This window comes from Stylophora pistillata, chromosome 8 (genome assembly GCF_964205215.1).
Source record: "Stylophora pistillata chromosome 8, jaStyPist1.2, whole genome shotgun sequence".
NCBI lineage: Eukaryota > Metazoa > Cnidaria > Anthozoa > Scleractinia > Pocilloporidae > Stylophora > Stylophora pistillata.
In genome coordinates this window covers 3,453,433-3,467,947 of record NC_142526.1, presented here as the reverse complement: position 1 = coordinate 3,467,947, position 14,515 = coordinate 3,453,433, and the positions used below count along the sequence as shown (strand labels likewise).

At 39.3% G+C, this 14,515-nt stretch overlaps 1 protein-coding gene across 2 annotated transcripts in view; it reads left to right on the top strand.

The window, feature by feature from the left end:
* Positions 1-2,996: 2,996 nt before the first annotated feature.
* LOC111344378 (peroxidasin) overlaps positions 2,997-14,515 on the top strand; it is a 24,792-nt gene continuing 13,273 nt past the window's right edge. Inside the window, exons 1-5 of one of the 2 annotated variants that reach the window (XM_088730446.1) lie at positions 2,997-3,268; positions 6,275-6,928; positions 8,331-8,879; positions 9,482-9,798; positions 12,392-14,512. In XM_088730446.1, coding sequence (XP_088586572.1) covers positions 3,067-3,268; positions 6,275-6,928; positions 8,331-8,879; positions 9,482-9,798; positions 12,392-12,427 — 1,758 coding nt within the window. In that variant the 5' untranslated portion in view covers positions 2,997-3,066 and the 3' untranslated portion in view covers positions 12,428-14,512. Of the gene's footprint in view, positions 3,269-6,274; positions 6,929-8,330; positions 8,880-9,481; positions 9,799-12,391; positions 14,513-14,515 lie in introns of those variants that run through there. The other variant, XM_022951604.2, reaches the window with a different exon arrangement.

Sequence of the window (14,515 nt, the reverse complement as noted above, 5' to 3'; positions counted from 1 at the left end):
CATGATGTTAAGAAGAAGTACTGATTTACGAGCATCTTTGAAAACCAATTCCTCCGTCGAATGAAACGTTCTCGTATCTCTTTTTAGCGGTTATTTCGAGAGAGGCCTCAAATTACTAGAAACGTAGCTGTAAAGTTGCTAAGGAATTCAATCCACCTCCTTCTCGTGTGGTTTCCAAATCTGTCGATATTATAATTTCCTTTGCTAAATATGCTTCTACGACATTTCACGTATCGCACGCTTTGCTAGCTTACTTAGATTCAGCAAAACAACAACAGCATCACCAAAAAAAAATTACAATAACTGATCACTAGTATCTATATAAAATGATCCTAATGGAAATCGGCTAAATTCACCAATAGCAAAATAAGTAGCCACTAAAAATTCACATCTTGCCAAGCACAGTAATTCTTTTTTAATTTCTTCTTTAAATTTAGTCTCTCACACCCACGGTGAGGATGAACTCCATCGAATGAAACGTAGTATTTCACAACCATCTCCTTTAAATAGCTCGGCTCATGTTAGGGAACTATTTGGAGACATAATCTCCACCACTTTAAAGATTTGTCAATGCCAAGGACAGTGAAATGTTTGCCCTCGTGGTCGGCCGGGACCTCCACGGAAAGCTGGACCAAAGGGTGACAAAGGAACGAAAGGCTCCCGAGGAATTATTGGACCTCCTGGTCGGAGCGGAAGAAAAGGAAAGACGGGACCATCTGGAGTAAGAGGAGAAAAGGAAATTAAAGGGAATATGGGGCCACCGGGTATGCCTGGTATCCCAGGGATTAAAGGTCAACCAGGAGAGTCTCTTTCGGCTCCAAAAGTGACAATTTCTCCACCAAAACTAATTGTCAACCAAACAAATACAGCCTCGCTTCTATGCTCTGCTTCTGGAAATCCCGCTGTTCTAATATCTTGGACAAAGACCAATGCATTGTTGCCTAGTGACCGGACCAAAATGACGTCAGATGGCTTAATGCAGATTACTAATGTCGGCTTTGAAGATGCGAGGCGCGAAGTATTCTGGGAAAGGATGAAAAAACCGCGTCTTGTCATTCAAAGTAGGTTGTATCTTTTTAACATGCTTTCCTTCTTTTTTTTTCGCTCCATGGTAATCGCATGTAAAAGCGTATCACCCCCTTCGAGCTTTAAGATTTACCCTAAGAATGATACGTTCGCTTCTATCCCGTCACATATAATGAATATCCATGTTTGAGAGTTGAGATATTCGAGCGAAAATGATGGCAACTTTTAACTGTATTTTTCCCATCTATCTCAGTGCACAAAGGCGACAATGAAAAAGTTATATGAGCTGTCGATGCCCAAAAAAAATTTGATAACCAGGAACGCCTATCAGAAACAGAATTCAGATTTCCATTAAACTGTGGTGTATAATAAAGGAAACAAAGTGGGGAAAGGATCAGAGATCTCATTCATTTATCAGTCTGTTGAGAAAACCACACAATGCTTGTATTTTCTATTACAAGATTTTTTCAAAACGTTCAAGCCATGTATGCAAATTATAGCTTAGAGTTCTTTTTTTTTTTTTTTTTTTTTAGTTTCAAATCATGTAAGGCTTAAATTCGCTTAGGTAATCCTCGCTTTGACAGTCTATATCTATGCTAAAGAATGAGTTCAATAGCAGCAACAGAAGTTTGACAAATAAGGCAAGATTTTAAAAATAAATATCTAGCCATACCGTTTTCGTATCATGCATTTGACGTAAGTCATGCGTTTTAGAAATCGACACACGCTGAGCATTTTGCAGGACGAGTTCATATATTCTCACTCAACAACTGTCAGCAATGGTGTCCAGGTACGTTTAGCTCCTAACCTAAATCTTTCTGGAATTAATTTTTCGGTCGAACAAATGCTTACGATTACGCAAGCTTTAAAAAAATAATAAATGTTATATATTCCCTTAGTAGATAAAGTGATGGAAAATAACAGTTCCGAAGTCATTAAAATACGAAGAAGGAAATAGTCTTGAGACTACTGCAGTATTTTAAACAAAACTCGAGTGGTGTTAGAAACCCTTTAACAACCGACACAGTTTAATTATTCAAACGGCTAGCTTGAATCAACGATAGCGGTGGTCGACCACCAACTAAGACTCTTCTAAGTCTGGTACACTGAAGAAGAGAAAAAAGCAAGATCCAAATGAAAAGCCGCCTTGCAGTCACTGAGAGACTAAATGGAGTTATGCAAAGTCATGTCATTTCTTCTAGGTTCATATGATCGAGATTCTCGTTTGTCGTTTGTGCTGAAAGGAAGACGTCTTTGAAAAGTGGTATGGGGAAATCATTGTTCAGAAGAGCCAGAGCTACCGCAAAATTTCAAGAAGAATCACAAAATTGAATTAAACCTCGCTTACTAATTGGTTAACGAAGTGCGATATTTAGCGTGAAAGAGCGAGTTGAAAATGAGGCTAAGTAATATTATCTCGCATCTACATATACATACCAGCTATCGTCAAATTGTTTTCAAAACCATTGTCATCTTTTGAAGAGCCGAAAACAAACAAAAGTGTCTTTAAAAGTGAGCCGAAGGTTCCTCCTTGGTTTGAACTGAACTACCAATTCTTAGACTGAGAAGAAAAAAATCAAAACCCACATCGGATACCAAATTCGAAAACCTATTAGTATTTTTGACGAAAATCGAAAACCACATGCTAAAACTCTGAAAATCTACAAACCACAAGGAACACCAAAACCCAAAAAACGACAAAACCGATATAAAAAGTAGCCAAAACCGCGGAACCGAAAATGCCAATGCCCCCTTCAGGAGCATGTTGGTGTAATGTTTGAACTATGTTAGTATTACTTGTCTGAACGCTTTAAAAGATAAACGAGATGTGTTTGATCATCTTTGATCGCTCAGCATTTTTAGATGTCTCTACCTTTCATGCCAAGGTTCACTTCTCACTTCTCGCAGTTATTGCATAGGGTTGCGTGACTTCCTCCCAGACCTTCTGAACTGAAATGCTATCAAATTCTTAAAAGGTCAAGTTTCAAGAATATGCCGTAACAAGTTGTTTTAGAGCGCTGTTGATTATACACGTTCGTGATGTCTCTTTCTGAAGACCGTTCTTGTCCGGTGAGCCCCGGCACAGTTCTGAGTGTTTTCAGTCTGCTTCTTTATTCTGCTGGATTCATTCGAATCGAAACCAAGTTCAATAATTATGAACGGAGGTTAATAACAGTGGAGGAATTCATGCCTCAAAATAAAATGAAAGAGTCGAGGACGGATTTGCCTGCCGCTGAACAAGGTAATATTCAACTGTCTCTAAATTGTATACGTGGTTTTCTTGTTCTTCGTTAACCATGTTCATTTAAAGTGATATTCGTATGATGACTTTAAGTTGCAAATTACTCTAGGCTGGTAAATAATTAAATTTTATAGTCAGAAGTATTCAAAAGCTTATCGTCATGTCTCGACTTCCGTTCATGGTTTTATCACAAAGAATGCGGCTTGGAAGTTCTTAATTGCCTTCAATACACAAGGTAGATATCTTCGCATATCTTGTGACAAAGAGTCAGCTAACGATATGAATTATTCCTACTGCATCTCACTCAATCTCGGTTTTCCCTTACGGAATCTGTTACAGCCCTTGCCAAGAATTAAAACGCAGAGGCTCACAAGGTCAACTAGCAGCTATTTCAAACTGGCGCTGATGAAAATAACAGACTTGATTCCTTTCCCATTGCATTGTCAAGGAGGCATCAAAACTCGTCAACTCTTGCACGTATAAAGGTTTCATAACTTGATTCGGATTTGTTTTTCTTACAGGGAGAGATAAAATCGTAGATAAACAGGACTTGAACTAGTTGTCATTGTTTACTTAGGGCCTATCCGCACTAGCGAAAAAAATATTTGTTTAGACAAATTTTCTGTCATCGCCAACACTCTAGAAGTGCGAATAGCTTGTCGCGACTGAAACAAATTTTGGTCGAAGCGGACAAATTTTCAAACGCACCGCCGACAAAGCTTGTCCCGGGTAAAACCCTGGAAAAACTGACTAAATAAATAAAACCGTGATAAACTTGTCGATCATTTGTCGTAAACGCTAACAGCACAGTGGTAACAGACCAATTTCGATATATTTCAACGTGACAGACTGGCGACGAAACTCCAACACCGAAGCGAAGCTCCGGGGAATACGGCGCGAATAATAAAAACAAACACACCACTGCAAACACTGCAAGGATGGCCATGTGCGATTGATAAAGAGGGTATATTCTCGGTTTTTTTTTTTTTTTTTTTGGTCCATTGCTGTTCATTTTCGCGTGTAGCACGATAAAGTATTGTGCTGTTGCGCTTTGCCGCAATGGGAGCAAGAAAAGATCGGATCTCAGTTATTTTTGCTTTCCTACAAGGCCCAATGAGCGTAAGAAGTGGGAAGTTTTCTGTAAGCGAGCAGATAAAAAATTCAAGGCACTGGGCGATCCACGAATCTGTTCCTTGCATTTTAAGGAAAGCGACATCGAGATTTGAATTACTGGTAGAAAAAGTGTACGTTCAGACTGCTATCCGACTATCTTTGATCCAACGAAATCTACTGATAATGTGAGTTCACGTTCGAAACGTCTTGCCGATAAGAAGGCACAGTGTGATGAACAACCGCAAGCCAAGAAAGTTTGTCCCAAAAAGCTCCATGAGGACTCCAATGAGACTTGCGTGGATTTTAGTGCTGATGCGATTCAGTAAACCATGATCACTCGTACTTTTGCAGCCAGGAACAAGCAACACAAAGTAACTCGAACGGTTCTGATAATACGCTTCCGAAAGGTATAATTTGGATATATCAACAAAGTTGGAGTGGTAAATTGGCCACATTAACGATTAAAAAAGCTGACGTTTCGAGCGTTAGCCCTTCGTCGGAGCCCGACGAAGGGCTAACGCTCGAAACGTCAGCTTTTGTAAACGTTACGGTGGCCAATTTGCCATTTCAACTTTGTTGATATATCCAAATTATTAGCTGATGAAATAGACTACTTGGTAACTGACCTGGAAGAGTGCAGGAGGGAGGAGATAGTTGCATATATCTGGGAAGGTGACTTCTGGAAATATCGAGAGGTTCCTACTCCAGTTCGATTTCAATATGGATGCAGGGTCTGGCAAAACACCCTCGTCTGTGGCAAGTAATTCGGCCATGATATGATTTTCATTTTCACTTTCCCCTTCAGTCACTTTCGGGAGCTTCATTGAATGAGCATTAAACGCAAGCTCAACCAACTCGGCCTTTCTTTTACACTTTCCTTACGAGGATGTTTGTACCCTTCTTCCTTGAAGGAAGTTTCGCAACCACGGCAACTTTTGACCCTGAAAGTATTGTAGATTGATGTCACCTCTTTTTTTTCCGTCGTGGCCATGACAACGATGATTACTTCGATTCAATTTCAACTCCAAGAAACTACGAATTTACAATAGAAAAACGATAATAACCCAAGAAAGCAGTTTCTGCTTGAAGATGTGAGCAACCAAAGCTACATTCGAATGAATTTTGTTCCCCGGAGCCTCGCTTGGGTGTTCAAGTTTCGCTACCAGTCTCTCACGTTGAAATATATCGAAATTGGTCTATTGAACTGAGTTCAGTTTACCAAAGATTGCAGTGATTGTCTTTCGTTGCGAAACTCGCGGACTTTACATATTCAGACAAATTAAGATGAATCTTGGTAACTGAAGTTTAAATCCATTCGAAAATTAAAGCTGCAACTCTTATGAACAAGTTATATAATTAGGCGCTGGAATGTCCCACCTTATGACAATCAAGGGAACAATTTGCATACAGCCGGGGCAAGTTACAACGGTGGAGTGACTATCCAGTCGCCACTTTACCAGTCCAACAATGAAGCCGTAGAGGTGGCACAAGATCCAAAAGTGCCTTCTTGAAGCAAAGGGAAAAGAAAAGCTACATTGAATAAATTACAATGAAATATAGCCAGATTGGTGTCATTTTTGCCCGTTGACCGAGTTTGACAGCTTTGACAGCTTCGAAACTTTTAGTACGGATGTAACAGTGGAGACAAAAGTTTGTCTTTACAAAAATTGTCCATTGATTTTGTCGGAACAATTTTAGTTTTGTCTGCTAGTGCAGATAGGCCCTTAATCTTGGACTGACAGAAAAGCAAATGTGCATTCTGTCACTACGTTTCCTGTCTTGGAAGTTTACGCAACTTGTCCTCCATGTCAAAAAGATCGATTTTCATCTTCTTATTAATGGGGACAAGGAAGTGTCTTGTTGAGTTATCATCTTTATTTGATAAATTTTCAGTTATATCGACCACCTCCAGCGAGCTTGCAGTCCATCGGCATAAACGTAGTATTTCACAATCGTCTTCATTCAATGACTCAGCTCAGATGAGAGAAATGCTGAAGGAAATTGTGTTGTCTACTTGGAAAAGTTGTCAAAACAGAGGCAATTCGAATGTTTGCCCTCGTGGCCGGCCGGGGCCTCCAGGGAGAGCTGGACCCAGAGGTGATAAGGGAAGGCGAGGAAGGAAAGGTTCCCTAGGACTCATGGGACCACCAGGAAAAAGTGGAAAACAAGGAGTCATGGGACCACCAGGGATGAGAGGAGAAAATGGAATGAAAGGTGACATGGGGCAACCGGGTAAGCCTGGTATGCCAGGATTGAAAGGTGAACCAGGTGAATCTATTTCGAGTCCAAAAGTAGCAATTACTCCCCCAAAACTATTTGTCAATGAAACCAACACAGCCTCACTCCTGTGCTCCACGTCTGGAAATCCCACCGCCCAAATATCGTGGTCAAAGGTCAATGGATCGTTACCAAGTGACAGGACCAAAGTGCGCTTAGACGGTCTGATTCAGATAACTGAGGTTCGCACGAGCGACTCAGGGAAATACAAATGCGTGGCACAAAATATCCTGGGGAAAGATGAAAAAACTGCAAGGCTTGTCGTACGAAGTAAGTTTAAAGACACCTTTAAATGTAGCTTACACCTCTCTTGCGTCTTTTGCTTGTTTGTGGCTTTTTACGAATTCCTCCTCTTCAGGGTAGAACGTTCATTAAAGGTGTATATTCTTATAACTTACCGATCTATCTTATCTATTGGTACACATAGGCCTCTTTTTAAGTGAAACTTCAATATAAAAGCTTTAATAAAAACTTCAACTCCAAAGATAGGCTGTTTTTCAAGAAGTAGGCATCCCCGATCCAAAACTTTCATCAGCTGATTTGCTAATTGAATTAAAATCCTGGTCATTGATCGGCTTAAAGTCGAAATCTGGGAAAAAAATAGCAAATGAAATGATTGTTTTTACTATTCAAGTGCTCATTTCGTTACTAGTGTCGTCAACATTGTAGATGCCAAGTGTTGTTACCATGGGATATGGGGAACTGGCTCAAATCGTAGAAAGGATATCTTCACTTTCGTCCGCCATATTGGATTGCAATTTTTCTTTGAGGTTTCTGTGGTGTTTGTATCATATTTTCACCGTTATAAAGACGTAAATGATGCTTTTAAAGGTAATACGGAACGCACTTATGCTGAGAATCAATGGCCTGAGGCTCTTGCCGCATTGAATCAAACTGTTTTTCCGGTCCCGAACTTGATACAACCTAAGCACGTGGACTGGAGTTCAACGCAGGGGAATCTTTTTTCCTTCTTAAACTTTTGAGTCTGTTAGAGACAGTGTTGGGAAACCTTTGGGAATTATAATATAGAAATAAATGAATAAATAAATAAATGGTAGTTTGAACATCAAAACAGAGGACGCTTATCTTCTGCATACCATAAATACATTCGAACGTGAGCTTTTGATCAGACGGTTCATTCTAAGAGCAGTTTACAACAATCCTTGTTTTCATATTTTCTTTATTAGTTTGGAAATGCAACCCTGTTACGTTCCTTTCTGATCGGATCGGATTTTGCCACTATCAATAGATTCGTGTCAAAGAACAATCATTATGAGAGTGACTCACCGCGAGGTGTCTAATAGTTATTTAAATGTGTAACAGAGATGTAAAAAAACAATCTTCTCCATTTTGAAAGAGTCTTTCGTTCGACTGTCATGTAGTTTTTAACATTGCTAAGAGATAGATATCGTCAAAACCATCAAAAATGCCTTTGCTATCCTTTTTCATGTATTTAAAAACTTAGATTTCGCGGCTAAGCTGTAAACAGCCAACGAGCCTCAAATATTTTGATTTGGTGAAGGTACTAAAGCTTTGATGCTTAACTGCCGTTTCTGGATCGGGTCTATTGTTTTATACCCATCTCTTATGCGGACCTTCGCTTAATAAGAGCCTGACAAGCAATTTACTAGATACCAATTTACGTAACGATGATCATTCCATTCATCTACAGGTAAACCTAAAGTTTCTCTCTCCTTTGGCCCGACTTATGTTGAAAAGGGCAAGAACGTCACGTTACCAAAATGTCACGTGACCAGTTTTCCTTCGGCAGTCATCACATGGTCTAGAATGCGCGGTGAACTCGCACATTCCAGAACTGTTATGAAAGACGGACAGTTGTTGATTATCCGTGCTCAGAAAAGGGATTCTGGTTTGTACGAATGCAAAGCCTCCAATATCCTGGGGCATGACTCAGCTTTGACAAATCTTGGTGTCTTAGATCTGCCCCGTTTTACAATCAATCCACCTGCACAGCTTGATGTAGGAAAAGGCGAAAACATTTCAGTCCCTTGTCAGGCTACTGGTGACCCTCAACCGATAATCACGTGGGTTAAAGATAACAGTGAGCTGCCAGTTGGAAGATCACAAGTTAGAGCGAATGGAACACTTCAGATGTGGAATGTTAAGGACGAAGACTCGGGTATATACATTTGTACAGCCACCTCACAAGGATTGTTTAAAACGTCTTCTTTAATGCAACTGATCGTGACTGTTGCGAAAGGTAAGGAATGGCTTAATTTGATATTTTGTCACTGGACGGTGATTCATAGATTTTTTCATGACGTAACAAAAATCCAAATAGTTGTGAGCGGCAGGGGATTTGCCATGTTTGGAATTTTTTAATTACGGTTGTGGTTCTAAGAAAATGATTTATCAATTTTTCTTTCCTTTCGCAATGGCTGTAAGACGTATGAGGCTCAACTAATGCATGTCAGCTGTAACCTTTGTGTAAATCATCCTCCTCAATTGCAATGAATCTGGACGCAAGAATAACAGCGAGCATCAGGAACAATAATAGGGAATATACCTACTATTCTTCTTATTATTAAAATCATTATTATTTTTCTTACTATTACTATTATCATTATAATTATTGTTATTATCATTACTACTATCATTACTATCATTATTACAATTACTATTATTATTATTATCATTATTATTTTCTTTATTTTTATTTTTAAAATCCATCACAGCTTGATCCGAACCTAAAGTCTGTGCTGGTTAATTAAACCTTTCTAAAACCAATGCAAAACAATAAAAGCAGGTTTTAAGAAGCCATGCGCATAGGCTTTAACATTTTTTCCATTAACTATCATTTAGAATGTGGGCCCGTCGGTGTGGTGGACAAAAATAAAATTCCAGATGCCGCTCTGAAAGCCAGCACATTCTTTAGTACAGACTATCATCCATACTACGGCCGACTGAATGAAACCAGGGGATATGGGGGTTGGTGTGCTAAGACTAAATTTGACAGAACAGACTATCTTCAAGTTGATATGGGTGCGGTGCTGTCCTTATGTGCTGTTGCTACGCAGGGAGCACGGAGCTATAGTGGTGAATGGACCGCCAGCTACAAATTGCATATATCCACAGACGGTGTAACTTGGACAACTTACAAGGAATCGAATGTTGAAAAGGTTTGAAAATATTGATGAATGAAAAGTTGATTTGATCGGCAGCTATAAATAATGGCTATAGAAGCGGGCGGAGTCCAATTCGATCTGCGAATTAGACGAGTAATTAAGAAAATCGGACCACTTCAAGCAAGAGTGTGATGTATGCGTTACTAAGTAAGTAAGTAAAGAATTTATTTAAAGAGGGTAGCACTAAAATAGTATAAAAATACTAACAAACCCGTGGCCCTCTAAAATTATGTACAATACGGATGTTAAAAACTATGGCATAACTATGAGATAATATAACGAATAAAATACAAGAGATAAGAGATAAAAATCAATTAATAGTATAAAAGTACGACCTAATCACAGAACAAAATGCTGCTGCTCTTCAAAAATTTTTTTTTCAAAGAGAGTTCATAATAGAATTTAGCGACGCTATTTTCCGCATGGATAGCGGCAAGCTGTTCCAGGCTTGACAGGCAGTCACAGTCGATGTTTTTCCTCCTTCAGTTTTACGTTTGATAACAGGGTGAGCAATATTGAAGTTGGCATACCTAGTCTGCCGTGAATGAGTGTCGCTAGTAAACTTAAGTAAACTTTTAAGATAGGTAGGTACATGCCTCTGTACACGCTTGTATATTATACAGCATTTAGTTAGTTTAGCCTGTTCGAAAAAGGGCATCCAGTTTAGTTTACTGAACAGTTTGACGGAGGAGGCTTGACAATCGGCGTCTTGAATAACTCTAGCAGCCCTCTTCTGCAACTTTAGCACACGCTTAAGGCAATGTTTATCACAGGTCGTCCAAACCACATTTACATAATCAATTACCGGTCTTATAATGGTGTTATAGAAAATAAGTCGATGTTTTAGAGGTAGACAATGTTTAAGACTCTTTAAAATGCCTATCCGCTGCGAGAGCTTTTTACTCAATTCTCCACATGTGGGATAAATGCTTAACCAACATTCTCGAGTTGTTTTCCATTGACCATTGTTTTCCAAGATCATGGTTAATTCTGTTAGAAAGTCGCTTGCCAGTAATGGTAAGCACTTTTGTCCCGCTCTCATTGAGAGGAAGTTTATTAGCTGTTGCCCATTGGTCGACCTCAGAAATTGCTGTAGTCAGTGAACTTTGAAGAACATCAACGGAGTCAAAGTTAGCAGCGGATGTTAATGTCGTGTCGTCTGCGTATAGGTCAATTTGAGCCGAGCTCACATATAGTGGAAGATCGTTAATAAAGGCGATGAAAAGCAAGGGACCCAGAATTGAGCCCTTAGGTACGCCATGACGAACACAAGCAGTTGGGGATTCAATGTTACCCATAGACACCAACTGGCGCCTTTCATTCAGATATGATCGAAACCAGATTAATTAATGATCTGTTGTCAAGCCCACATGCTTGAAGTTTTTGCAATAGAATCGAGTGATCAACCATGTCGAAAGCCTTGCAAAAATCAATTAAAACCATACCACTAACGTGATCATTGCTAAGGTTGAACAGCAGTTCGTCGATAATTCCAATAAGAGCAGTTTCAGTACTGTGACGCTTACAAAAGCCAGACATGCTTAGAATAAGTTAAATTATTGACACTCAAATAAATATAACGTGAGTCGTGTACATGCCTCTCAATCACCTCGGAAAGTACTGGCAACACTGATATCGGACGATAGTTTTTTACGTTTTCTGGACCCCCACCTTTAAATAACGGAGTGACTTTTGCAGTCTTCCAGCGCTGACGAAAAACTGATGTTACGAAGGAATAATTAATTAGTATAGCAATGGATGGATCGGAGCAATAATAAGAGCTGCTACTTTCAGCATTCGCGCACTCGTCTGATATTATCAATACCACAGGCCTTGTTTGAGCTAATGTTCTTGAGACAATCGATGATCTTGCTCTCTGTGATAGGTGGTATGGAGAAAGTGGTGCTAGCGTCCTTTCTTGAGATGAAAAAGTTTTGAAGTTTAGATATTTCAAAATTAGATTGAGGAAGTAGTGACCGATGCTGATCTGCAATAGATGTAAAATGAGCATTAAACTCAGAAGCAACTTTTTCATTGTCCTCTAAGAGACACCCACCAACTTTAAGGTTGTTTAAACGCTAAGACTGTTTGCTCAATTCAGAAATTGATTTGATTGTTTTCCACATTTCTTTGGCATTGTTTTTATTATTCTCAAGTTTTGAGGCATAATACTTTCATTTACCACTCTTTAGCATGCCAACTGCTTTATTCCTGACCTTCTTGTATCCAGCCTAATCGTCAGGATTGTTTGAACGCTTAGATTTTTTCAACAAGGTGTCCCTCAGCCTCAACTGATCAATAATAGCATTAGACATCCAAGGTGTTTGATGGACAAGTGCTACCCACTTATTTCTCCACGGACAATGTTGATCAACCGCGTTATTGAATAAACTCTCCCAAGATTCCAGCATGTCGTCTATTTCGTCAAAAACAAAGACAGTATCCCAGGGGGTGTGCTGAAGAGTTAACTTGAATTGTTCCTCATCAAACCTTTTCATGTTGCGATATCGAATAAAGGTGCTGCCCTTTGACGCGTTACGAATACAACGCTCATGTGCATTGTTATACTTTCTTACCGCAAACACAGGAAAATGATCAGAAAGACCAATTACTGGACAAGTGATACTCTGTATCCTTTGGGGCTGATTGGAAAAATGTGATCCAGACAGGTTCCGCTAATTGGTCGTGTTGGTACGTTTATGAGTTGATTAAAATTCATAGTCTTCAAACCCTTGCAAAAAATGTTGTTTTTCAAATTTTGACCGATCGAGTGCGTCGATGTTGAAATCGCCCAGTGAGATCGTTTCTTTGTTCAGGTGATAGGCCTGTTCAATGTTTGGCTCTAAGCAAGTATCGTCAGCCGAAGAGTACGAAGGCGGACTTCGACGGTAAATTCCTGAAATAAACAGAGACCTTTTTGACTTGAAAGGAAAACCAACAGCCAAATAATCCCTAAGTGAGCATTCCCCAAGTCAGCCCTACGTTTTACACGCAGATCTTGATTGACAAAGGCCAATACACCACCACCATCTTTCGATATTCTGATCTGATCAAACTTTGTTGAAGTTAAGCGATTAACGTTCCAGTGACCAATCCTTAAACCTTTATCATCCAAACCGAGATCAAAGAGAGGATACAACTCGCAGTGGTCTAATTCCACCGAAGAGTCAAAGGTGTCATACAAACCAATATGCGAACTCGACAGCGTACTTCCATCAAGCGAAAAAGACTCATCACTTAGGCTGCTTGGTGTAACCTGCGGCAAAGGTCCAGCAGGACCTGGATTTAGGGAGACATCATTGGATAGAATAACTAGATTTGCTGCAAGGCCAAAAACGCAAGATGCCAGTCGCCAATAATGATAATAATAATAATAATAATAATAATAATAATAATAATAGTAATAATAATAATAACTTTGTGTGCGACGCCATGGCACTTGCTTTTGCTGACTTCTTTGGATGCAAAAAGATGGATTCAATCCTTGGCGTCGAGACATCCCTGGTCACAATCAACGTTGTAAGGTCATAGCCAATACCTTTAGAAGTAGAGTTCAAGGATTTTCCACTCAAATGAAGGCTAAGAAGACACATTAGAAGATAAAATATCGAAGAGTAACATATCACATGTCTATCCGCCATTATTGTTTCACTGACCAAGCGTGGGTTCAAGATCGCTAGATATCGACCGAGTTAAGTTTTTGCCTTTATTGACCAAGCCGAAGTCGAGGTCCGTAAAAACGCAAAAGAGCACAATGAAACCACGAGAGTCGTTTACGTTTTTCGTTTTGACTGTCTTCTTCCGCTGATTTTTCGAAAAATTACGATCTTTGTTAAGTCCACTACACGAATGTTTTTCTTGCGCGGGATCAAAGCGGGCAATCCCGAGCCCATCCTGCCCGCCAAGGTAGCCAGTTCGAACACAGGACTAGCTTCATATCGACCAAGGGCACTGCCCGCTACAAGGTAACTATTGCTATTCTCGTGTATGATTACTGACCGGACGATGGGACAAAAAGTCTTGTGATCAATTGACCAAAACTATTGCAAAATTTTTAGAGAAATTAACATTGATAAAACGCATCCATAAATAACATTTTATTTATTAATTTATCTTTTGTTTTATAAACAAAAATGAACCCAACTGTCTGCCGATAACTATTACAGTCGAGAATTCAGTTCCAGTCTTCTAGTTAAAGCCGCATAACGCTTTGCGCAATATAACTTCATAGTATGTGTAGCCACGAGAGTTATTATTATTATTATTATTATTATTTTTTCTTATCAGTTCTGTCGTTCGTCTTTGTTAATTGTAATTAGCGTAAATAGTTCTCGTCTCGATAGTTCAGTTCTGTATTTATTAGTTTGTATTTTTTCGTGCTGTCAAAATGTAAATTAAGTTTGTCAGCGTTGTTTCATGCAATCGCCTTTGAGTATTGTGTAGCCTTGTTTAGTCTATTGTTTTTAGCCTTTTATCCGCTATATAACATCGTAGTTGTGATTTTCATTCAGTCGTTGTTATTCCGGAGTGCCGTACAGATCTTGTAAGTAGTTACGCTTTCGTTTGTATTTTCCTGTAGTTTCTCGTATTCCTTTCGTTGTATTTTAGTTTCGTTGGGTTTAAGTTCGCATTGTTAATTCTGTATTTTTTCTGTGTGTTATGTACAAGTGAATCGTCGAGATTAAAAGGTACGTATTTCAAACTGTAACGG